This window comes from Pectinophora gossypiella, chromosome 6, assembly GCF_024362695.1.
Source record: "Pectinophora gossypiella chromosome 6, ilPecGoss1.1, whole genome shotgun sequence".
Lineage (NCBI taxonomy): Eukaryota > Metazoa > Arthropoda > Insecta > Lepidoptera > Gelechiidae > Pectinophora > Pectinophora gossypiella.
The window spans coordinates 15,227,555-15,253,628 of record NC_065409.1 but is presented as its reverse complement, the minus strand read 5'-3'; the positions used below and the strand labels follow the sequence as shown (position 1 = coordinate 15,253,628).

Genomic DNA, 26,074 nt, shown 5'->3' with positions numbered 1-26,074 from the left:
ATCGGCTGGGCCGATTTATCTGATTTTGATTTTGAAATGTTTGTCGTAATTCAGGGAATGTTTAAACGGTATGAAAAAGCATAGGTGGTACGAAATTCACCTGGTCATGTAGTAAAATAATAAATCAATTCTATATTTGCGCAGGATCATTGCGAACAACGACCCCAGCGCAAGGAATGGGCGGTGACCAAATGCGGAGCTTTAAAACGGTATCCGTTTACGCTGTGCCACACTGAGGTCCCGCCTTCAGGCTTCATAGAGCGCTGCGAGAAAGACGCGTGCGCGTGCGACTCGGGCGACGATTGCGAGTGCGCATGCACCGCGCTCGCGACGTACGCGCAGCTGTGTGCCAGTCGCGGAGTGTCCTTCAAGTGGAGAACGCAGGAGATGTGTCGTGAGTATTGGAAACTGAAACACTAGTATAGTTCGAGGCGGAGAAAGTGGTATTCAAAGGGTCGACAGATCTGTTAGTCAGAATCATATTAAATTGGTCAGAATACTCGCTTGATAGAGTTGTAAAAAATATAAGTTTAAAAACTAAAATCCGACTACGGGAAATCACGTTCTAAAAAGTATGAAACATGAAAATAAGTATGTTTCTCTGAAATTCTTCAGAATACAGTGATGTTTAGTAGATAAAATTCGTAAATAAAGAAAATATTTTTCGTTAGTTTTATATCTGTCTTTATTTAGTAATCAGATTTTCATAATATATCTTGAACCTAGTATACGACCCAATTGTTCACGCAAATTGACTTGATGATCAAGCTAAGCTACCCTTTATGGCTTGATTGTTTACTCCTGTTGGCTGTCGAATTTTCACCTTTTACTCTTTCTCAGACAACGAACGATTCTTAATCAACAACGTTATTGTTACAGCGATGCAGTGTGACGAGGAATGTTCCAACTACGACGACTGCATGTCGTCGTGTCCGCTCGAGACTTGCGACAACACGGTCGACTACGTCGAGATACAGGCCATCTGCGAACGGGACTCTTGTGTTGAAGGTTGGTGGTATATTTTGAGGGTGAGACCCAAATTCAAATTTCAAAAATATCTTTATTCAATAGGTAACATAGTTACATTTTGAATCGTCAATTTTTACATAACGAACGTCTCATCCGCCTAAAACTAATCCCCGATACCAACCCCGCCAGCGTGGTCGACGATTTCCCTCAATCAGCGCTTATCGCTATCGACGCACCAGCGTCGATTAATTCTTGCAAATATTTTTCCGCTCAGACGATGCCCTGAGCCGAGGTTCGCGCCCAAATGGGCACCCTCAGGGCTGTTTTCTTAAACGGGTGAGAGCCTTCAGCGCTTGTCCAGCCCAGTAGTTAATGTCATCTGCGGCAAATCTACAATATAAAAAAAACTACATAAATAAAAAAAACAACCTGTATAGCCGGGGAAAAGAAGCTGCAAAAAAAACCTCGGCACAGGGCCCTATACGTTCTTTTAAGAAACCCCTCAGCACTCGTCATTTGTCTGGCCAAGAATATAATGCCATTAGTGGCTAATCTACAATAAGTCCTTATTTATGAAAATCATAACTAGTATATTAAAGTGGATAAAAAGAAAAGGTTTTTCCCAGCCCCAGGGACATGGGCGACTAAATGACATATGATGTTAATCTGAATAGACAGCGCGGCGTTATTTCTATTAATGGGAGTCCGCGTTATTTGTCGCGCCCTGCAACCTACAGCGGCGGTTTTGTAGTAAATATCGAGAAACGCTGCGACCAATAAGATCTATTGTGATCGACGCTTTATGCTACAGTTCACCTCTAAGTCTAGTGGTGAAGAGCGCCTCTGGAGTCATTAGGTACCCCTCAACTATGACACAACACTTGCTCATCAGGGGCTCATACTCCCCTAGTATTGAGGTCATACATACGTAGGGTAGTTTCCAACTGGTCAAATTAGTTACTTTTTACTAAACGTCAAAACACGAAATTACTCTGGAATTTGTATCAAAAAGCAACCTGTGACGTCATAGAAAAACGTGACAAAATGACGCAATTTACATTACATTACATACATTTTTATTTATAAATAAGTTAAATAGGAAAAGAAAACGTTTTTTGTCAGTTTTAGATCAGTCATTATTTAGTAATCAGAATGTCACAATTTATCTTTGACCTAGGAAACTACTGAGACTTTGACAAGATATTCCAATCAAAGTCAAATAATAAAAATACATCCTTACATCCTCAGGTTGCAAGCCGAAGAAGACCTGTGCAGAAGGCCAAGTGTACCAGAACAGTTCGTATACAAGCTGTGTGCCGCGCAACAAATGTCGCCGAGTGTGCTTGACTTTGCCCAACGGTCATGAGGTGCTAGAAGGAGAGATCACAGAGGAAGACGCCTGTCATACTTGCAGATGTTCGCAAAAGAAAGTTGTTTGCACTGGCCAAGCGTGTTCCACAGCAGTGGTAAGTCTATTCTATCGTGTGGTTTGTGAGGTGGATTACCAACCCCATCAACTCTGATGTCAAGGTTACTATTGAGCCGCCAAAGGCTCCTGAGATGGCTCATGTAACGACTACTAACTTACATCAGTAAGTAATAACCGGGAACAACGGCTTAACGGGCCTTCCGAAGCACGGATCATCTTTCTTTCGGACAATCAGGTGATCAGCCTGTAATGTCCTATAATCAATCTAGGGATCACAAAGTTATTTTCGTGATGTGTTCCCACCGGGAATTGAACCCGGGACCTCCGGATCGTGAGCCCAACGCTCAAACCACTGCACCACGGAAGCCGCAGTGGTAATGGTAATAGGTGTTGTGGTGGTCGGAGTTAATCTGTTGTTTTTCGCTGACGTCAAATAGGCCGAATTTATGTTTGCATTTATACAAAAAAAATCACTCCTTTCTTCAGCCATCAGTAACACCAGCATCTCCAACGACGCCGTTCAGTAACGATGAGCAGCTGAAGTGTGTGGACGGATGGACGCCCTGGGTAAACAGAGGGTTCCCGCAGACCAGCCCCAACGGACAATCCGTGGAAAAGGAGCCTCTGCCTTTGCCTAAAGAGCTGGTGAGTAGAATATCTTGTCCCAACTCCCGGTGCTGCAAAGGTCTCTTCACTTTACACAATTTTGCGCAAAGAAAGTACAGAACGAATGAATAAACACTATTTGCACACAGAACAGATACAAAAAAAAAGTTAAAGTGGGCAAAGGCGGCCTTATCGATAAAAGCGATCGATTCCAGACACAGTTCGATTTCGAGATTGTGGTCTGTAAGCGACGCACCACTACAGTCTAGATATATTATAATTATAAGTAGGTACTTTGTAGTGCGAATGAAAATTTAATAGAAGTGTAAGAAAACGTCTCTGCCTGCCCTGATGGGAAATAGGCGTGATCTTGTGTATTTTGTCACCTTTATAGCTTCACATCATTATTTTCTTATAATAAAGTCTATGAGCACACATGGAAAGCAATTACACGTACAGACGTAGGTTTTTTTGTATGAGTACCTATCTTGGGCCCTCGCGCCGCACGGCGGCGGCGCGGTAGTAGTATAGTAGCTGCATACACGCGCGTGCGCTCGGTTGCTTGTCGGATGTGCTCACATATCGCAAACATCTCATACTTTCATTTCCATCCCTTACAGTGGTCAAACGCGAGCCTATATTATTAAAAAAATACCCTAAGATTTCCTGGCAGAAACTGCAGTTTTGCAATATGACCGCCTATTCTGCATTTCTATCGGTTTGTTACTGTCTTATTAGTTTATATGTGCAATAAAGAATTACTAATTGATTGAGTTTCTACATTCACCCAGACAATCGGCTCCCCCATGTGCGCAACATCGGACATGACCAAAATCGAGTGTCGTAGCACGAAGAATCACCTGTCTCTGAAAGCAGCCGGCATCAATGATGGCGAGTGCAGCCTGGAGAAAGGCTTCTATTGCAAGGAGACTGGACAAACTTGTCCGGACTTCGAGATACGGGTGTTCTGCGAGTGTATGAAAGGGAGAACTGGTATGGATTTACTGACCCTACTTGTAGTTTCTAACTTATTATAACCTGCTAGAATTTTTATTTTATTTAACCAAAAAAATTTACATATACATGGAATAATGCAGACATACCAATAAACCGTCTTGGGTTTGTCCTGGCATGCCATCGCTTCATTATATCTTGTTCTAGAAATTGTTTTACTTATTATTTTTAAACAGTGATGTGTTTTTTTTCAACAGTTTTTCTTTAAATTTATTATTTATTTCCATTGTTATTAATTATATTAGTTTTAAGACAACACATATGTCGTGTACATAAGTATGTGTGCATGTGGATATGTGTTTGGTTAGACCTACGAGATTCTAAGCCCTCTTGGTGTCGGAAGCTGCCATTGTTATGACAGCTTCCACTAACCGTATGTGTGTGTGTTAGAGAGAATGCATGTGTAGTTAATGAATAGGTATGTATGATATATTCTTTATATGTTGCTTAGATATAGCTTTTTAAGGTTGTTTTTAATGTTTTTTAAGTTTAGGTTTTTTAAAGTTAGATAGCAATTGAGAAGGATCACCAGCTCGTTCGGTTGGTGTTAAATCGCCGTTTAAATTTTCAAACACCCAATATTATCCAAAGTATCGGGTAATATTCAACGCGAACTTATTTAACTTTTAGCACGACTATGTTTAAGTCCCATGTAATAGGGAGCGAGCTTATTGCCATTAACCAGGTACAAATCCTGGAAACCTCGTGATATCAATATCTATGATCCAAACATGAATTCAAACTCATAAAGTAACACCTCCACCAACCCGCATTGGAGCAGCGTGGTGGAGTATGCTCCATACCCCCTCCGGTTAATTGAGGGAAGGCCTGTGCCCAGCAGTAGGACGTATACGTATAGGCTGTTTATGTTTATGTTTTATGTAAAGTAACATAGTTAGCAAGGTAGTACGTACTATGCACGTCAGCCTAACCCTTCGGGGATGCAGGTCTGATGTTGTGGTATCTAACTTTCTTTGTGCGTATTTCCTAGCTCCAATTTTAATCAGACCCGTGTAGAAAATCTTGGGCAATTTATTTTATCGACTATTCCCCACTATGCTATCAGCAATCAATTCAACTTAGATCTATTTCCAATAAAAAAAACTCATTTGCAGTTGAAGAGCCATTCCAATGTATGGACTCAGAGCACCCGAACCACCCCCATCCAACCGACTGCGGCAAGTTCTACGAGTGTACCCCAGAGCCTGGCAATATGTTGGGCAAGAAACACGCGGTACTGAAGGAGTGTGCCGCTGGAACCTGGTACAACCCTAAAACTATGGTCTGCGACTGGCCTGCCATCGTCATGACTGTCAGGCCTGAGTGTGGAGAGCCTCAGGGTAAGTACCATAGAATAGGCAATGTCCAACGATGTAGGGACTTGGTATACTCCTAAGATAATGATCTGCGACTGGCACTGTGTCGTCATGACTGTCGGGAGGAAGAGCCTCAGGGACACTGACACGGGATCTTCAAATACCTACACGACGTATGAAACATTTTATCAAGTTTCTTTCTTATTCTTCGCTTTCTTACTAATTCATCAAAGTATACCTATAGACAACATTGTGCTAGGCGCACGGGGCCGTTGACACCTTCTGTCAGAAGACATTTATTTAAAATTGACTTTTAGAATATCGCGGGGCGGAACGCAAGAGGGAAACCACTGCCCAAAAAAAGTAGCATGGAGAATGCTACACCAATAAGCGCGTGGCTCTTCAATTAGTGATGTAAAGGCCTTTTTAGACCCCTTCCACTTGAGGCATGTATACGTAAACGCGACAAGTAACGCGAGCTTCGCCCAATAAACGCTGGGTATTTGTCTACGTAGATTCGCTGAGTCTTGCTTTCGTTGCATTTGTAGCGATTTTAAATGTGCCATTTCTTTACTTACAGTCGTCACAGAAATACCTACTATCCCTCCTGCGAAGATTGTATCAACTACACCGGGTGTGTACATTTATTTTATTTAAGTATTTTATACGAAATTCTTTGATTGCTTTCCTTGCAGTATTCAAGAACATAAAAATGTTATCCCGTAGGTACTTACTTCCCTAAGGTTATATCGGGTAAAGCAGGTGTGTACTTTTTGTAATGAGTAGGTACTTAAAACTAACATCACGCCTGTATCCCTGAAGGGGTAGGCAGCTAGAGGTGTATGGTATATGTACACCCACTCTTCGCCAGCTATGTTTAAGTCCTATGTAACAGGGCCTATATAAGCGAGCCTATTACCATAAGTAGGTACATCAATACTTCCTGCAGACGCCATCCAATTTTATTTTAAGTTATATATCTGTCATTTTCTTATCCGCTGAAAAAGAAAGGGACGGGTAATCGACAGGCATAAAATTTATGGAACACACGTCAATTTTAAGCACAAATCTAAAACAACCGTCTAAAAATTTTACATCGGCCAATAACCCGACAGAGTTAAGTAGACAGCACGTCAAACGGATTGCTTATGAACGAGATGCCTATTTTATTCGCCAGGGTTATACATTCGTTTTAAAATTAATTTGTTCACAATCATCCGTCCCTTTAATTTTCGGCGGATAAGAAAATGACGGGTATAACTTAAAATAAAATTAGGAGTTGTCTGCAGGAATCGGGGCCATTGTCGTGGATAGTTTCAACATCTTCAGAATCAGGCGTATCAGAATCATTACATATTATGTGCATGTTACATTGTGTATTCTATTTTATCAGACATTGGTGCTGATTTCAATACACACCATCTAATTTTATTTTAAGTTATATACCTGTCATTTTCTTATCCGCCGAAAAGGAAAGAGACGGGTTATCGACAAATATAAAATTTATGGAACACAAGTCTTTTTGAGACAGTAATTTGACCCTCCTTAAAATTTATATTGGTCAATAACCCGACAGAATTAAGTTCACTGCACACGTCAAACGGGTTGCATATCAGCCTGATGCCTATTTTATTCGTCCGGGTAAACATTCATTCTTTTTAAAATTTACACTTGTCAATAATCCGTCTCTTTCCTTTTCGGCGGATAAGAATTTGAAATAAGAATTACAGCTATAACTTAAAGTAAAATTACGAGGTGTCTGCTGGAAGTAGCATCAATATCACTAATTTTCTAAATAATAAAGATACCTACTTTATTTTTTCTTACATTTCTTTACTTGCAGTTATCATAGAAGAAGAAGAATATACAACATCTAAAACAGGTTCGTACTGACATCCTAATTCTAATTCTATGCCTTTGAGGTAACGACTAATCGATGTATAGACACAGCTGTGTTGAACATCGAGGCAGTGTCAATCAAAACAGAAAGTCTCTTCATGGCAATTTTTAGTTTATAAAAGGAGTAGTTAATATAAAGGATCATCATTTATACCCAAAAACAAAAATAACAGATGCATATGTCTGTTATCCATGAAGTTAGAAGGTTAAACGAAGGAAAATCTGAACAGCGCCATCTGTACTTTGTTTGAGGAACGTAGCCTGGAAAGTTCCTCATTGAATTTAAAAGTTAACTTTATATATTAGTTATAAGCTAACAGCCTCCGTGGTCTAGTGGTTAGAGTGCTGGGCTCACGATCTGGAGGTCCGGGTTCGATCCCGATGGGGACATTGTCGCAATCACTCTGTCCTTTGTTGGGCAAGGACATTGCAGGCTTGAATCACCTGATTGTCCGAAAAAGTATGATGATTCCGTTTTTCGGAAGGCACGCTAAGCCATTGGTTCCGGACTACTAGCCCAAATACCTCCACCAACCCGCAGTGGAGCAGCGTGGTGAAGTATGCTCCATACTTTCTCCGGTTGATAGAGGGGAGGCGTGTGCCCAGCAGTGGGACGTATATAGGCTGTTTATGTTTATGTATATAAGCTACCATACCATCACTTATTACAGCTTCAGAACAGAAGTGGTGTAACAGATTTGTACATATTTTTTTCTTTACAGCCGTCACACATACTCTGTCTACTTCTGCAACTGTAAAGGTCACTACTCATATCCCTGGTGAGTGTTATTTAAAACTATATTACACCAATCGACTTTTAAAGACGGTTCTCATTCAACTGCATCTTTTTTCTTTTACTTAGAACCAAAAACGGACCTATGTCCGCCTGGCCAGACGTATTCTGAATGCGCGTATCCTTGCAACCAGTTATGCCACCACTACAAGAATACCTTGAAGAAGGAGGGAGAGTGCTTGCAACAACAGGTGCGTTGTCCTTAAATTGACGTCCTAGCTAACACTAAAACTAAACAAAACTAGCACTAAACAAAAGTAGCACTAAGCAAAACTAACACTAAACAAAAGTAGCACTAAACAAAACTAACACTAAACAAAACTAGCACAAATAAAACTAGAACTAAACAAAACTAGCACTAAACAAAACTAACACTAAACAAAACTAGCACTAAACAAAACTAGCACTAAACAAAACCAGCACTCAACTTACCTATTTTTTGTACATTTAATTCCAGAAACTAACATCAAAGTCCCTCAGCAATATAATCGGACCACTAAATCGGAGCGAAAGAAGCTGACCTTTATGTTCTTAATTATACTATTTGCGTTAAAGCGTGTTTTTTGAGTGCGTACGACAACCTTCAGAATAGTAAATGTTTCTGTTTTGTCTCTTTCGTACTAGTCTGTACTCTTTCTGTCATTCGCTGGTGCGTTCTGAGTATACTTTGCGTACTCTTGACCTTGAATTTAGCATAACAAATATTTTATTGCACACAATACACCGACAAAAGGGAAATAGGCGGCCTTAGTAGTTATTTCTTCCAGTCAACCTTTGGTTATAGGGTATATACCTTTGACTAATACTTTCATATATTTTCTTCATAATTATATGTATTTGCTTATTTTCTTATTTATTGTAAGTAAATCCCGACACTTTTTGTTGGAACGATAGTTCAAAGTATTTATAAGCGTAACTTAGGTACTGGCAGAATATCAGTGTTGCTAAGAGTGGTATTTCTACTACCCTTCGCAACAACATGCTGAGTCAGTCCCTTTTCCCTGGCAGTGTATTTTTGATTTGTATACTTTTCTTTATCTTCTCTACTATTGTACTGCACTGTTCTGGAAATAAAGTTATTCTATTCTATTCTATATTAAAAGTTATATGATATAGCGGGATCGTGCAGTATAGGAATACGTACATATTTGATCAAAGTAATAATTTTTACAGTCTATCAAAACCGTGAATAAAGAGATAAAGGAGTGCGCCGCGGGCTGCACCAAGGCTCCGTGTGAGAAAGGCATGCTCTGGCGCGATGGTCACACTTGTGTGCCGGTTAAAGACTGCACTTGTTACTTCGAAGGACAACTTGTCAAGGTAAAGTAATAAAACATACACATACGGTCACGAGCATTAATATGTATACACTTTGGTACCATGTCACATTAACTTTTTTGACAAATTGAACTGTAAGTCTCACTTAATGTCAAATATGTTAGTGCGACAGAGTACTAAAGTGGGTACATTATATTGCTCATGACTGTACATAATGCTTGCTCTAAGACCGTACCATTACATATCTACGTTCCAGACTTACGGACGATCTACAACTGAAAACTCTTGCTTTCATAGATATACAGGTGTTAGTGATATCGTAACGGTAGTTTGAGGGATGATTCAGGCCATGATTCTGAGTTGATATCAAGTGGAATTTTCTGTCGCAAAAGTATGGAACGGAAAATAATAAAAAAAAACCACTAAAAGTTTCATCAATTTTCCGACTCACAACTCAGAATTATGGTCTGAATCATCCCCCTCAGTATTCGTTACGATGTCACTAACACGTGTATGTACTGGACTTTGTGATCTAAGAGGAAATGTCTGAAAACCGGCTGGATAGTAAGAAAGAAAGAAAGAAAGAAACGTGGATGGTTCCATAACAGCACAAGCTGAGCCATTCTCTTTTGCCCATATTTCATTTATAACCTAATTAGTTCTTAGATTAAAATGAAAATTGTTACTCTTCTTCTCATCGCGTGGATTGTGAGGTGGAATACCAGCCTACCCAAATACTCAACCCCGTCACCCTAGCCTAATTGTTACTGGCAATTTTATTTTATTATTATTTTTTATCTTCCGAAAACATGATGTTAGGGATTTTGACTTCGATAGCTAAAGAGAGAAAATTGGACTGACCTGAAGCTCCTCATCTGCTGGATTTCGGGGCGCCCCGGTCTCGTTCACCACAGGCAGTGTATATAGTCCTTGTGTGTAAGATTTCACTTGTCTTGTGTCGATAATTTGGAGTAATTGAGCTCTTTTGGGAAATATAAAAGCCTAGAAGGCGTATGAGCTCGTTGAGCCGTTGTGATTCGACTTGAAAAGTCTTGAGAATGCAATGAGAGAGTGACGTAGTTCAGTCTCTTCACGTTGGCAGCACTGTCGTGTGCGTTTCATTAGTGCACTTTACAAAGCGTTTTGATCATATCCAAAATTCAAATTAGCTATCGATTTGGATGAATAGAAATACATAAATTACGAACTAGAAATAACCGTCTTGTGCTTGTGACAATTGGTTTTAAAAGAAGTACGGAACACATGATACTTATATCTTGATTCTTATTTAGTACTTATCGTAATTTCTTAATTCTTCAATTCCAGCCCGGAGGCGTAGTAACGAGTGGGTGCAAGAAGTGCCAGTGCTTGAACAACGACCTACACTGCGACACATCAGACTGTGAAGCCTCCACCGTGATGGAACAGCCAGTTGTCACCGCCGCCACCGTTCCAGAGAGCATGGGTGGGCTTGCCACCACCACGCCTGCCGTTATTGTCACAAGGAACACTGCCACGCCGCCACCTGAGTGCAGTCCTGAGGGGTTAGTCATCTTCCGACCCCGGTTAGGTGTTGGTCCTTTGAGGGGTATTAGCTCAGTTTCTGTCTCGACAGATAGGAATCAATCAATCATTCGACAATTTTTTATTGCAACATGTACAGACGAATAAAATGAGCACAATAGGCGGCCTTATTGCTAAACAGCAATTTCTGCCAAGCAACTTAAGGGTGAAAGAAGTTTATGCATTAGAGCGCGGGATGGCGCAATACAACAAAATGAAAAAAAAACCTGCCATCTTAAATAAAATATACCATAAATAAGTATAGTAGTAGTTTACGTACCATACGTATTCTACAATAAAATTAATAGAATACGTACCATAAACTACTACTATACTTATTTATACAGGGTGTTAGTGACATCGTAACGAAAACTTTGAGGAATGATTCAGGCCATAATTCTGAGTTGATATCAAGTGGAATTTTCCGTCGCAAAAGTATGGAACGGAAAATAATTTAAATAAGCTCTAAAATTTTCATGACTTCTCCGACAGGAAATTCCACTTGATATCGACTCAGAATCATGGTCTGAATCATCCCTTTCAGTATTCGTTACAGTGTCACTAACACCCATACCTACTTGTATGGCTACTGTATGTACTTGTATGGGGTGTAAGTGACATCGTAACGAATACTGAGAGGAATGATTCAGCTGATTATTCTGAGTTAATATCAAGTGGAATTTTCCATCGCAAAAGTATAGAATTAAAAATAATTAAAAAAACTAAAATAGTAACATGAATTTTGCGACGGAAAATTCCACTTGATATTAACTCAGAATCATGGTCTGAATCATCCCTCTGAGTATTCGTTACGATGTCACTAACACCCTGTATAATAAAAGAAATCAATTTATTATATGTCTCCAGTATTTGACAATAACAAAATTGTGAAACTCCCAATAAGCAGTTTGAAATACTCGTGTGACCACGCATCTTTCAAGGGTTACAGTTTAAACAATATTTGGGGAACCCGGTGATTTGAATTTGACAGACCTAAACGTAGCTCTATCCGTGTCTTACACTTATTGTAAGTGAAAGACAGTGAGTTTTAGAACTATCAAAATAAAATAATTTTGGGTCAACCAGAATCGGTAGTGGCGGCCCTAGGGCAATGGGTGGTGTTCCACCACACCGCCGAAATAGGAGGGGCGCCAAAATCAACCAAGACTGGTCCACCCTGCTCGCAAACTAACTTCATCGGGTTAGATTGCGGCCACATGAAACTCATGCCGGGTGGCCGTAAACATTTTTAAAAGATTTAATTTAGTTTGGTGGCTGTAAAGTAATGGAAAATTTTTGTATTTTAAGGAGCTGTTGGGTGCCACTATGAGTACTCGCACCACCTAAATATTTTGCCAGGGCCGCCACTGATCGGTACCAATATCTCCTTCCTCGCAGGTACGTTAATCTGGTGTGGAGCAACCCGCTGCCCGAGTCGGCGTTCTCAGCGAGCTCCTACGTCAGTGAGCTTTTTCAACCGCAGTACGCGGAACTCAACGCGCGTCCTTCACACGACAGTGGTAAGTCCGATTTCGCTTTAAATATTTTTTATATTCAAAAAGACATAACAGTTCTATGAGAAAAAACTTATTACTCTTATCATCACTAAAACACGCATCTATTGGGTTACAAGCCAATATGCCTTAGTTTCAGTAACTGTACATAACTTCATTTTTAACTCATAAATGTCAAGAGTGTCCCTTGTGCCTGAACCACACGCCGGTTCGTAATTAAATTCACGTTTAGGTCAATTATAATACTAGTACATAAATTCAACAACAATAAATATCTCATTTGTATCAGGCACTAAAAGTCGTCATCTTCCCCAGCATTTTTCACAGGGTCCGCTTACCTAACCTGAAGATTCGACAGATCGGGTTTTTGCTCGGGAATGTGCGTTTGCTCACGATGTTTTCCTTCACCGCTGAGCGCGTGATAATCATTTATGATCCAAACATGAATTCGAAAACAAATTCGACAATCATTGGTTTAGGCTTGTGCTGGATTGGAACCTGCGACTTCAAAGTGACATGCAAGCGTTCTACCAACTGGACTATCATGGCTTCTCCTTTGGCGAGATATTTACTTTAATGAATATATATTTCTATTTACTATTCAGCGGGCAGTTGGTCGCCAGAAACTGATGATACAAATCAGTGGATTCAAGTAGAGTTGCCCCGAAAGGAGCCGATATACGGCCTGATCATGCAGGGGAGCCCACTTTTCGACCAATACGTCACCAGCTACAACGTCATGTACGGAGATGATAAGAACACCTTCCACATGGTCGAAGGCCCTGACGGGAAACCTAAGGTATGTGTGCAAAAATAGACCTTGCATGTTCAGTAACTTTCAGGCAAAGCCAACTCCAAAATACCTAATTTGAATTCCACCATGATGCCTGAAGAAGCCATTCTGGGAAAGCGGTCCTGGCAGTGGTACAACTTAATTGAATAGCACCTCACCCCACAGCCTTCTGCCGCCGTAAATAAAGGCATGATAGAGAAGATTTGTTTATGCCCACCGAATACAAGCTGCAGGGAATACGAATAGGACACATAACTACCAGCTAAGCCAGCCAAGTTATTCTAAATTCAAATGCAAGTGACCTAATAACATCTAGTCCTTATGCGAGTGATTCGTACTAAAAGTATTTAGATTTATGCAAAAATAAAATCAACCCGTTCAAGTAAGTGCTTTCTGGAAATAGCATTTAGCGCATGCACACGCTGCGTATGGATATCGGATCAGACATGCGTACAGACTTCACAACTACAAAACAGACGTACGCTGGCTGCCGCCACGCAGAGAAGCGCAGAAAGACGTCGCATTCCAGCGAACTATCAAGTTGACTCGAACTTTCCTATCATTAACTTCAACCTCCATTTTATAATACTAAATCCTCTTATCAGGTGTTCCGCGGCCCAGCAGACAAGACAGCACCACTGAAGCAGATGATCGAGCCTCCAATAGAAGCGAAGGTGGTCCGCATCAAGCCACTGTCGTGGCATGACTCCATCGCCGTTCGCTTCGAGCTGATCGGCTGCCAGAATCCTAGCACTACTCCGAGCATTGTCTCCACTACACCTGTAAGTATTATAGAATTTGGAGACAGTTGAACAAGGAATTTAAAAATGGAATGTAACCAAGGGAATTCGAACTAACATGACACATACGAAGGAGTTCAGAGATTTCTAAAGCGATCGCGAAACTTCTTCAGTGCATTGCAATTGGAACCCTAAAACAATAGAAACTTTTTTGGACGTGATTTATTGGCCTCAGATGCTAACTAACTATGCTTGGCCGGAATTAAAGGAAGCATAGGGATATTTTTCTCTGAATACTCAATCTGCGAAAAGATCTAAAAATACTAGACTCGGATATGGGCGTAGCAGGAAACACATATAAGATGACTCCTGTTCGGGCTCGAATCCCGAAAGAATTCAGAATTTGAATAAGTTATGTTCTTAAATACTGTGGATTTGAACTTAGAGTGTAATATATATTTTTTTAAATCTAATTTTTATCGAGGCTTGAGTCACTCTTGTTGGTTATGCCAGCCGCATAGTTTACAGCGTTTAAATCATCGCTTTACAAAAGAACACCATTACAGCAGTAAAATCATACACATAAAATAACAGAATTACAGAAACTAATCTAAAATTTGCAGTTGCCCATACAATGCGTGGAGCCGCTGGGTCTAGCGGCTGAGTTACCAGTAGAGCTCATCATGGTCAGCTCCAACCCGGACCTGCGCAGGAACTTCAAGTTGGATGGGGAAAGCGGCTGGAAAGCCTTGTACAGCATGCCTGGGGAGTGGATTATGGTTAGTGAATAAATGTTTTGGGATGTTTTATATGATTATTATTGCGTATGGCAGACAAAAACAAACGATCCTGTGTGGATTTCTGTGTGTTTTATATGATGCTACTTTTCATTAAGTTCCATTTAAAAGATTCATAAACCACGCAAAGACCCGTCTAAAATCTACTTATACTTGTTGTCTTGCCCCAAACTTCATCCATGTAAATTTATCTCAACAAATCTTCGAGGGCGAGCTAGCAACAAGATACAAATGGAATTGGAAACTTTACGGCGCAATGTTGTTTATTTTTTAATTCTTTGGAGATTTCTACTCATTTAACACATCTATTCCATTTAATTATTATTGTCTGGTTGTGGAATTTATAATAGGCTTAATTATTGTTGATTGTTATATATTGACACTTATTATCACCACATTATCACCGTTTCATGTTATACCTGTCCCCAGTTCGACTTCACATCTCCGCGCAACATAACCGGCGTAAAGACCAAAGGTGGTCCATCAGGCCATGTGACGTCATACAAAGTTATGTATTCCTCCGACCTTCCAAACTTCAACCCGGTTGTCGACGAAAATGGAAGCGAAAAGGTGTTTCCAGGAAACTTTGATAAAGAGTCGGTAGTCTTCAACACCTTCCAACCTCCAATACATGCGAGATACTTCAAGATCTTGCCCCTGAAATGGAAAGACGCTATCGAAATGAAAGTAGAACCGGTTGGATGCTTTGAACCCTACCGTAAGTACTTAACATCATCATCTCCTTAGCATTACTCCATTTGATAGGTCCGCCTTTTTACAGAAGCGACTGCCAGTTTGACCGTCCAACCAGCGAAGGAAAAACCACCCCAATACAGGTTACATACTTCCGAAAATGCATTTCTCGGTAATGTGGGATTCCTCACGATGTTTTCCTTTACCGCTGAGCACGTGATATTCATGACAATAATTTGTTTCTGATTAGTCAAATCACTTCATTTTAAGCGATATTCTCACGACTATATCCTAAATGTGGCAGTCAGAGGTACATCCATCGCAAGATGAACATAGTACCTACTCCTCACCGAAATCTCACGGAATTAATAGGTCAGATCATCATCTCCCTAGCGTTATCTCGTTTTTGTCAAGTTCCGCCTACCTGTGGGACTGGCTCTACAGTGGGGTTAAGATGTCCACATCGTAGCAATTCACCTAAGAAAGCAATATTGCTATTTGACATTTGATTGCATTGCGCACTTACTTTTATATGGGCAAATGTCAAATTGCAATATTGCTTTCTTAGATGAATTGCTTCGATGTGGACATTTTAACCCCACTGTAGAGCCAGTCACACAGGTAAGCGAAACTTGTTACAAACTTGTTGTAAATTGGAAACTAGCCTATTATTCTTTCCACCAGCACCGCCTTCAACAGCACCCCCGCAATTAACATCGACCGCCGCCACTCCGTTCTGCGAGCTATGTCCCGGCGTCCACAGTACCGAGTGCGTCTGCAACTCCACATCTGCGAAGTACTATGACGGCGAGAATTGTGTCACTCGAGACCAGTGCCCTTGCGTCGTTGCTTTTATGTCGTGAGTACTGCAATCTTTTTGTTAGATTTGTCCGGCCAAGTACATGGATGATGCTTGAGCCACTTGCTCTGTCTTTTATATTTCTGTCAATAAGCTATCCCGGCTATTAGCCATAAAAACGCGCCCATCAACCCGCAGTGGAGCAGCGTGGTGGAGTAACACCTCCGGTTGATTTAGGGGACGCCTGTGCCCAGCTAGGCTGTAAACTGTAAACCGTAAAATGATTGTCACCCGTATAAAAATAGTCCACCTTGTTGATTAAAAAAATGCCTATTTCCCACCGAGGTAAGCAGAGACTATGGAATTCCATTTGGAATGTCAGGATCGATCCTGACAAACGGGAAGTATGTCTTCCTCCACATTCATCAATCGTTTAATACACGCAATTATATGAAGCCCTTATAATATTCTGTGTCCTCCAGATATGCAGTAGGGTCCACCTTCCACGGTACCAACTGCGACGAATGCATGTGCAAACTCGGCGGTGTCACCGACTGCAAACCCTTCAAAGAATGCAACTGTGCGCCTGTAAGTATAATATTATAACATACTTAGTTTATACATAGTTGTATAATATTATAACATAAATAAAAACGTGAACGTGTGTGAAACTTCCACTTGATATCAGCTCAGAACCGTGGTCTGAATTATCCCTCAAAGTTTTCGTTACGGTGTCACTAACTTCCCGACGACTTGATTACTGCCATAGAGGCGGCCAATCAGCTCGCGACACCAAACACTTCAGGACCCCGATACCGACCCCGCCGGCGTGGTCGATGATTTCCCTCAATCAGCGCTTGTCGCTATCGACCCACTAGGGCCGATTATTTTTACAAATATTTTCCTCTCCGACGACGCCTTGAGCCGAGGTTCGCGCCCAACTGGGCACCCTCAGGCCTGTTGTCTTAAACATTATACCGGGTGAGAGCCTTCAGCACTCCCCATTTGTCCGGCCAAGTAGTTAATGATTGCAGGACCCCGTTTACAAAATACGCAGTAATTTAAACTCCCCCCGTGCCCCTACAGAATCTCGTCCCAAAACTAGTGAAAGCGACCTGCGAATGCGTCTGTGAGCCGTGCCAGGCTGGCTCCCGCATATGTCCGACTAGCAAGATCTGTCTGCCTCTGGAGAAGTGGTGCGACGGGCTCCAGGACTGTCCCGATGATGAGAAGCACTGCGACGAGTCGAAGCCGATTGTGTTGACCACTGTCGAGCCTACTCCCGCGCCAGTAGTCACTACTACTCCTACACCTGAAGTTACTACTGCCAAACGTAAGTGACAAAGCGAATAAGTTATTTTCGCAGAGTTTATTTAATGGATTTCTCAAGTCAGCAACGAAATGGATGTTAGTCCTTTGAAAACCAGAAAGATTATTTGCATGGTTAAGCAAACTGGCAAATAGGCGTAAATGAATCACGAAGTCAAGAAAACCAGTTAATTTCATCTAATAAAAGAATCATCATCATCAATTTAAGAGCCACGCTCTTGTCGGTGTAGCATTTTCCATTCAAAATACTCTCCATGCTACTTTTTAATAAAAGCTATGCTATGCATAAAGCATAAAGCTTTTTTTTTTTAGCTAGTTATGCTTTTTTTTTAATAAAGCATACCCGTCCAAATACAGTAGTAAAAAAGATTTGTACATAAATGCCTTAAAAATTAAATTGGTGTCTACAAACGTAATAAAACGTATAGCTCAAAAGATCGTCTCAATATGTAAATTAACTAAACATTTAACAAAGTTTATAATAAAACCTTTTCCTATTATTTTTGTATTGCACCATCCCGCGCTCCAATACATAAAGTTCTTTCACCTTAAGGTTGCCTGCCAGAAATTGCTGTTTAGCAATAAGGCCGCCTGTTGTGCTTATTTTATTCGTTTGTACATGTCCTATACTTTATGTCTTTGTGCAATAAAATATTAGTGATTGATTGATAAAACCACATTTTTCCACAGCGGTAGCGTGTCCAGTGGTGGAATGTCCACCAGGGTACTTCGTGCGTTACGTCAACCCTAGCTCTTACTCACACGCGTCCTCAGACCTCCCTCCGCCGAGACCTCGCAACTCCTACTCGAGATACACCAAAGGAGGACGCTCCAAGGGCGGATACTCCAAGGGAGGATACTCCAAAAAAAGCGGTTATTCTAAAGGGGGCTACTCTAAAGGAGGATACTCTAAAGGAGGAGTCAGTAAGTATGAAAATTATATTACGTTTTCGCCTCTAGGCACTTGTATATTAGTTTGAACAGGTTGTAAATCGTATAGTTGCGTTTGACACTCTGATTTTATTTTTATTTATTATTATTCCTCTTTGAAAAAAAAAGATAAAGATATGGCATCTGACTTTTGAATGACCTGGGAACATTAAACTTTTCTAACAAGAAAAAATTTATTTTTTTTCATCGGTAACAGGTACCTTTTTACAGTTATGTTATTTTTTACCTACCTAGTAATTAACTTGTATTTAAACCATCTTAAAACTTAATCATCTGTACTAGCTTTCTGTCCTGCCTCATCAATCAAGCTCCAAACTCAATCATAGAGCGAAAAACGCTAATAACAATTTCAACTATTTCTCCCACAGCACCAATTCCGCTGCCGCCAACAACTATATCCCCCACAGCGGCTCCAACAGTTGCCCCCAAGCAGGAACAGTGCCGTCAGTTCAAGTGCATCCCCAACTTGCCTCCCCCCTTCCTGCCGGGGTCCACCCCTGCCCCCGTGGATTGTTCGCCACCAATCTGTCCTCCGCAGTACACGCTCAAACTGGATGACGTGCCGCTACGACCTAACCAGTGTCCACAGTGAGTATAACAGCATATAGACATGTCTGTGTATGTTCCACTAGAACATGATTCGTTGTGATCTAAGATGAACATAACATGATTATTATTATTATGATTTTGGTTTGTTTTTCTTTTTTTTTGTTAATGATTTTTGATCTTGGTTTTCTTTTTGTTTTGTTTATTTTTTCTTTTTTTCTGTGTATTGATTTCCGTGTGGTTTCTGTCCTGTGTGGAATGTAATGTACCTGTCGGTCTGTGTCTGTGGTGTCCAGAAGTAAAAAATGTTTCTTTCTTAAAATCGGACACAAAATGCGGGTTGTAGAGTCAACAGTACTCCCGAGCATATGAATACTCGGGTGAGTACAGATGAAGCGAAAGCTGGTATTCAGTTAGGCGCATTTTTGGTATCTAATTCTATTAATAATTGCCACCAACCGAGCTAATTAATTGATTTGATAATTCTCCCCACAGATACATATGCGTGCCCCCACCGGAGCGCCTGACATTCTGCAACATGACGGGGCGCACGTTCAATACGTTCGACGGCAGCGAGTACAAGTTCGACCCTTGCTTCCACGTCCTCGCTCGCGACAGCAAGTTTAACGCCTGGGCCGTGTTAGGTGAGGGCCTCAATATTAAGTACTTATTATTTCTATGGATGTAACATCATGATAGCCAAGCTTCCCTTTTCAACCGAAATCCGAACATTAAAATGTTTCAGCAAGGTTAATGGAGAACTTCACATTTCGTTGCGGTAGTTCTTTGTTTCAGCGGGTTCCATCACAATTTTTGATTAGTTGATTTAAATCAATTTAAATGAACACGAATTTGAGTTAAATTTGGATTCTTTTGAAAAGAACAAGCGTTATTTAAGCCAACATCTGTTGTCAAGAGCTGTTGAATGTGCCAACGTAGCGTTTTTTCTGTCTCTCTTAACTGTTCTGTCTCTCTTAACTTGAACTTAACTTGTAGATACCTTAACAAATTTGGCAATCAGCCAGAATTTGGATACCTTTATACCATTACCATTTCATCAAACGAAATTTCTCCCGCAACAGTCCGCAAGATGTGCACGATGGACGGCTGTCAATACCAACTCATGGTCCAACAAGATGACGAAAAAATCCTCGTCAAACCCGACCTGATGATCCAATACAACAACTACGAATACACCGTCGAGCAGACCACCAAGATATGCTTCCAGAAGAACAGCTTCGACGTCAACAAGATTGGCAACGGTTTGACCATCAAGTCTAGGAAATATTACTTCATTGTGTATTACACGCCGGATGGGAATATCAAGATTGGGGTAAGTGTTATTAACACTTTTAGAGAGGACCGTACAAAAAATCACGATTCAAAGTGTTGAACTATGTTTTCAAGTAAATAAAGATATTTTGCAATTTGAGTTTAATAGTATGGCACCTACGATTGACAGTATGGAGACATCGCGCGCCTGTAGTCGTCGTGTCACTGAAACTGTTAATAATCTATAGTGATATGGTCTTAATTGTAATAAGCAACACCCTAACCAACATTTTGGCAACACACGAATGCACCATTGAAAGGGCATGATGTTTCTCACGCCGTACTGGGCACCCTCAGGCCAGTCGTCTTAAATTTTGTACCGGATTAGACCCCCCAGCGCTCGCCCAAGCGCTTTGTCCGACCAAATAGTGAATACCATATGCTGCAAATCTGCAAAAAGCACGTCAAAAAATCTTTTAAATGTGATAAAAAGGCGCGACAAAGGTAGTTGAAAAGAGTTTGGTTAAACCACGTTACATTTTTTAATAACACACACACACATACGTTTATACATTTTTTTTATGGGTAGACTAACAAACGTATCTCACGGTTATAATATTTTATCAGGTATCATCAAAATACAAGGATGCCGTCGACGGCTTATGCGGGTACTACAGCGATGACGTGACAGACGACCGTCGCATGCCAGATGGCAGGTTTGCATTCAGTATCGAGGAGTTTGGCCGCTCATGGGCCAGGCCCGGACTGAGGGACGATGCCTGTGAAGCCAAGGTCATCGATGCTAATAAGCAGAATCGCGTGTGGGAGATGTGTGCTGCTATTGTGTAAGTTTGTGAGGTTATTTATTTTACTTATAATATAATAAATATAATTCGGTTAGTCAGACAAGAAAAATTGGTCCTGAAAGTAACTGTTTCAATTTTGTACCATTTCTTAGACGACTTCTAAAAACAGCAGCTTCGAACACTCGGTGATCAATGACCATAAACATCTGATATTTCTAACTACATCAATATTTATTTTAAGAGACTAAATTATTAAATTATAAGAATCTTTTAACTTTTGTGCTCTAATCGAGATAAAGTCGAACTACCAAACAAGCTAGCAGTAATATTCTTTTGTATGTTCAAACTGATCCTGTGATAATCATAGCTGTCATTCCTTGGATCACGCGAAACATTTGTGATCATCAATATTTTTTAACGACAACTCCAACTTTCTTCAGCAAAGAACCAATCTCACGCTGCGGCAACGTCCTCAACCTGGACAAATGGAGGAGCATTTGTCTGGAGAAGATCTGCGAGTGCTCCGAGCTGGTGGTGAACGGCACCAAGAAGACCGAGGAGGAGTGCCGATGTCTGTTCCTGGACACTTTGGTAGCGCAGTGCTTGGCTAACGAGAAGGGCATCGATCTCGACGACTGGAGGATGCAGATGGATTGTCGTAAGTAGAAAGACATAGGTTAGTTTAATGAATTTTACAAAGCTTGTGAGTAAATTTATTCCGTTTGGATTGATTTGGATGAGAGCTGTATGTTATCCTGACCATATCGTTAAAGTTATCTTAGGAATTACGTCTTCTCCCTCACTCCATATGAGGCGAGAGAGAACAGCCCATACAAGACCTACCGCAATAAAAGTACATCGTATCCATCCGAAAGGACTTCAATGTCAAATGTAATTCTTAATACAAATTGTATTTGGGTAGAACTTACCTACAGTTCTAATCCTGTTCACGCCTGCCATTTACTTAATTTCACAATACTTTTTTAGCATTAGGCAATATTGTTAGTCAAGCCAAGAATAAAATAGGAAAGTCATTCCAAATATTCATCACAATCTTTAAACTCTTCCAGCGGCGGAGTGCCCAGCGCCCTTGGTCCACTACGACTGCTACCGGCGCCGCTGCGAGCCATCTTGCTCTGAGCTAAGCGCAGCCCAGCGCACCTGCCCCGTAGAGGACGGCCAGTGCTTCCCCGGCTGCTACTGTCCTGAGGGCAAGCTCAGGAAGGGAGACACTTGTGTGGCGCCACAGGACTGCGCCGACTGTAAGTACCAGATACTATCTCTAGAGGCAGACTTGAAACATTACTGCTGCAGTACTCTACTGTTTTCACTTTAACTATTTATTCAAATGGCTTTCACTCCTTAGCTGGTAAAAAAGCTCGTCAGGGTACCCCCCGAATTTCAGAGTCTTTAACAAAAACCTGATTAAGGTTACCTACCCGAAGCCGAACGTTTCACCGAATAGATTTATAGAATGATGCGATGCTGAAGTGGCAAGGGAATAACCTCTTGCGGTCGACATTTTCAGACATAGTAGTAAACGATGGAATTTGGATTTTCAAGGACTTTCGGCCTTACGACTATAAAAGACAAAGAAACGTCATATAATAACGTTGACACGTCACTCTCCTTTAAGATGTTTTCGGAAACACCCCAATAAATACTCTCGTCAACCATGTTTTCTTTTTCCATTCTTCTTCTATCGTGTGGATTGTGAGGTGGATTACCAACCCCATCAACCCTGATGTCAGGGTTATTATTCAGCCGCCATATGCCCCTGACATGATTCATGAACGACTACGTACTTACACCAGTAAGCAATAACTGGGATCATCTTACTTTTGGACAATCAGGTGATCAGCCTGTAATGTCCTAAACAAACTGATTCACAAAGTGATTTGTCCCCACCGGGATTCGAACCCGGAACCTCCGGATCGTGAGCACAACGTTCAACCAGTGGACCACGGAGGCCATTTTTCAATTACTTCAACATTTTTAATTCTCTGTACAGGTCTGTGCAACAACCAGGGCAACCCGGCCAAGTACCTCACCTTCCAAGGCGACGACCTCCCGTTCCTTGGGAACTGCACCTACATCGCGTATAGGGAGATGAACGAGTCTGGCATATACAAGAATCAGGTGGGTTCACTATAGTTCCTAACATACATACATTCTCGCCTATTTCCCACCGGGGTAAGTAGAGACTGTGGAATTCCTAACACATTCCTTTGCTTACTTCTCTTACAGTTCTTAAAGTTTTAAATAATGGTCCAAATAAAAGTAAAGAATAATACTATGTGTACCACCAACGCACCAACTCGTATCGGGCACCGAGCTAGATTTACCTCACCCCGTCTGGGGTCTTACTTTAGTCTAAATGCCCGTAAGCCACAAAGGATTACAGAGCAGTGCGCGCGGAGTGTTTGTCTCGCTTGCTTTTATGCGGTAAGAGCATTAGGCTCACGATCTGTAGGTCCGGGTTCGATTCCCGATGGGGACATTGTCGAAATCACTTTGTGAGACTGTCCACTGCTTGTTAAGGACTTTACAGGCTTGAATCACCTGATTGTCTGAGAAAATAAGATGATTCCCTACATCGGATGGCACGTTACCGTTGATCCCGGCTACTAGCCGTAAAAACACCTCCACGAAACCGCAGTGGAGCAGCGTGGTGGAGTACGCTCCATACCCCCTCTGGTTGATTGAGGGGAGGCCTGTGCCCACCAGATACGACAGAACGACAGAATACTGCCTATATTGTTAGCGATGTTGTAATGTGATGCGGATGACTGCAGCACAGATAACTTACCTGTTGGATATCTGGAATAGTCTCTGCAGTAGTTTTAGGCGGATGAAACGTTCGTTATGTAAAAATTGACGATTCAAAGTGTAACTATGTTACCTATTGAATAAAGATATTTTTGAGTTTGAATTTGACTCTGCCATATAGGCATCTAGGCAAGGGCCCTTCAGAAACTGATTATAATTATATTGTTTTCAGATATTCGCTACGAACGGAAAGTGTGAAGGCAGCGATTCCTCGGTTTGTCTCGTAGACATCTCCCTCGTTCACGGTAACAACGTCGTGCGAGTTGTGAAGGACGATGTTACTCACAAGGTAACATTGATTCGCAATAATATGGTCTTCTCAAGGATTTCGTATACGATTCTGACGACTCCATGAAATGAAATATATTTATTCGTTCTAGTGTGGTAAATACAGATAGATATGTGCTTTAATTAAATACAAATAGTATTAATAAACTAATCTCAGCTTAGAGACTGCTCTCAAGATCATGGCAATATGACAGTTCTTATATAAAAACAGAGACTTGAGCATCTCAGTTGAGAGAACTAATAAAATCTAACTTAAAATCAACAATATAAATCCTATAAATACACAATAACCAACTTTGTACTTCGGAAGGCACGTTAAGCCTTTGGACCCGGTTACTATTTAGTGATGTAAGTGAGTAATCGTTACATGAGCCATATCAGGGGCCTTTGGCGGCTCAATCATAACCCTGACACCAGGGTTGATGAGGCTTGTATTCCACCTCACAACCCGCACAATTAGAAGAAAACAATAACCAACAAGTATAAACATAAAATGAATGGTGAATTAGAAATTGTTTTAATAACTCTAGGCATAGATCGGGATTCGTTTTGATTCGATGGGATTCGTCGATTGTGTTTTGGGCTGATTTCTTAAAAGGTTAATATTCGTTTAAAACAACACCTATTTATGTTCTAAAATAATACTATGTTTCACAGTTGATACCGACTGTAGACAACAAAGCCGTCTTCAAGTTTCCTCTCAAGAAGGACTGGATTGTCATATCTCAAGTGAATGGAAATGATGTGTCTGTATACCTCCCTGAAGACCATGTAGAGGTAAGTTTTTTTTTTTACAATTGGGTATTTACTTACTTAACTTGAAGATTTGACAGGTCCGAATTTTTATAGAAGCGACTGCCTGTCTGAACTTTCAACCCACGAAGGAAAAACCCAGCCCAATACCGGTTAGGTCACTTCAGAAACGCATTTCTCGAGAATACGGGTTTTCCTTCACCGCTGAGCACGTGATAACACGTGGTATCAGTTAGGATCCAAACATGAATTCTGAAACAAATTCTTAAATCCGTTTAAGCCCACGCTAGAATTCGAACCTGCGACCTCATAGTAAGAGTTAAACGTTCTTCCAACTGATCTACCACGGCGAGGCGTAGCGCAACGCGTAGTTATAAAGTATTTAGAAGACATTTCGACTTATTACACTGCCTTGACTTTAATTACCATATTTTAAAACCGTACTTTGTTTCACAGCTGATAGTGACCCAAGAGAACATGGGCTTCTACGTGCGCGTGCCATCTTACCTGTACGGCAACCGTACTGAGGGGCTGTGCGGCGTCTGCGCCGGCGACTTGGAACATCTGCTCACCAGTAATGGGACCACCACTGATGTTGTCGATGAGGTATGTACACTGGGCGACTTACGTCGTCATATTTATTCACTCTTAGATACCTACCGTTAAGGACCAATGTGCATTGACACAGCATTGATCCTAATGATAATTTATCAAGAAACCAAAAGATTTAAGAACTAGGTAATTAGGAATATTATGAATACGGGCAAACTAAACTACAAACCAGAACGACAAAAATGTTTAGAACTAGGGGGTTAAAAAAGAATTATCAAAATCGGTTCATATACGACGAAGTTATGCCCGAACAAACATATAAAAAAAATATATACGGTCGAACTAAGAACCTCCTCCTTTTTTGAAGTCTGTAAAAATGGCCACATCAAAGCAATTCATCTAGAAATATTGGACATTTGCGCATATAAAAGTAAGTGCGCAATGCAAACAACTGTCAAATAGAAATATTGCTTTCTTAGATGAATTGCTTCGTTGTGGAAAAAGGCAATTTTGACTGGAAATAAGTTTTCTTCTCTCTGATCTTT

The 26,074-nt window shown here is 40.9% G+C and overlaps 2 protein-coding genes across 2 annotated transcripts in view; one reads left to right on the top strand and one right to left on the bottom strand.

Moving 5' to 3' along the window:
• The window catches only part of LOC126367801 (dnaJ homolog subfamily C member 1), a 215,951-nt gene that overhangs the window by 168,113 nt on the left and 21,764 nt on the right, over positions 1 to 26,074 (bottom strand). The gene's annotated exons all lie outside the window — the stretch shown is intronic.
• LOC126367734 (hemocytin) overlaps positions 1 to 26,074 on the top strand; it is a 66,584-nt gene that overhangs the window by 26,193 nt on the left and 14,317 nt on the right. The window contains exons 27-57 of the mRNA XM_050011409.1: positions 145 to 394; positions 880 to 1,008; positions 2,218 to 2,435; positions 2,885 to 3,043; positions 3,796 to 3,997; positions 5,134 to 5,358; positions 5,915 to 5,968; positions 7,178 to 7,216; positions 7,956 to 8,012; positions 8,096 to 8,217; positions 9,200 to 9,346; positions 10,631 to 10,848; positions 12,266 to 12,387; positions 12,987 to 13,180; positions 13,780 to 13,956; positions 14,538 to 14,693; positions 15,141 to 15,429; positions 16,089 to 16,263; positions 16,686 to 16,791; positions 17,290 to 17,536; positions 18,223 to 18,456; positions 18,852 to 19,071; positions 19,525 to 19,673; positions 20,112 to 20,362; positions 20,929 to 21,146; positions 21,548 to 21,765; positions 22,178 to 22,369; positions 23,119 to 23,246; positions 24,109 to 24,225; positions 24,882 to 25,001; positions 25,434 to 25,583. Of these exons, the coding sequence (XP_049867366.1) occupies positions 145 to 394; positions 880 to 1,008; positions 2,218 to 2,435; positions 2,885 to 3,043; positions 3,796 to 3,997; positions 5,134 to 5,358; positions 5,915 to 5,968; positions 7,178 to 7,216; positions 7,956 to 8,012; positions 8,096 to 8,217; positions 9,200 to 9,346; positions 10,631 to 10,848; positions 12,266 to 12,387; positions 12,987 to 13,180; positions 13,780 to 13,956; positions 14,538 to 14,693; positions 15,141 to 15,429; positions 16,089 to 16,263; positions 16,686 to 16,791; positions 17,290 to 17,536; positions 18,223 to 18,456; positions 18,852 to 19,071; positions 19,525 to 19,673; positions 20,112 to 20,362; positions 20,929 to 21,146; positions 21,548 to 21,765; positions 22,178 to 22,369; positions 23,119 to 23,246; positions 24,109 to 24,225; positions 24,882 to 25,001; positions 25,434 to 25,583 (5,283 nt within the window). The remainder of the gene's footprint in view (positions 1 to 144; positions 395 to 879; positions 1,009 to 2,217; positions 2,436 to 2,884; positions 3,044 to 3,795; positions 3,998 to 5,133; positions 5,359 to 5,914; positions 5,969 to 7,177; positions 7,217 to 7,955; positions 8,013 to 8,095; positions 8,218 to 9,199; positions 9,347 to 10,630; positions 10,849 to 12,265; positions 12,388 to 12,986; positions 13,181 to 13,779; positions 13,957 to 14,537; positions 14,694 to 15,140; positions 15,430 to 16,088; positions 16,264 to 16,685; positions 16,792 to 17,289; positions 17,537 to 18,222; positions 18,457 to 18,851; positions 19,072 to 19,524; positions 19,674 to 20,111; positions 20,363 to 20,928; positions 21,147 to 21,547; positions 21,766 to 22,177; positions 22,370 to 23,118; positions 23,247 to 24,108; positions 24,226 to 24,881; positions 25,002 to 25,433; positions 25,584 to 26,074) is intronic.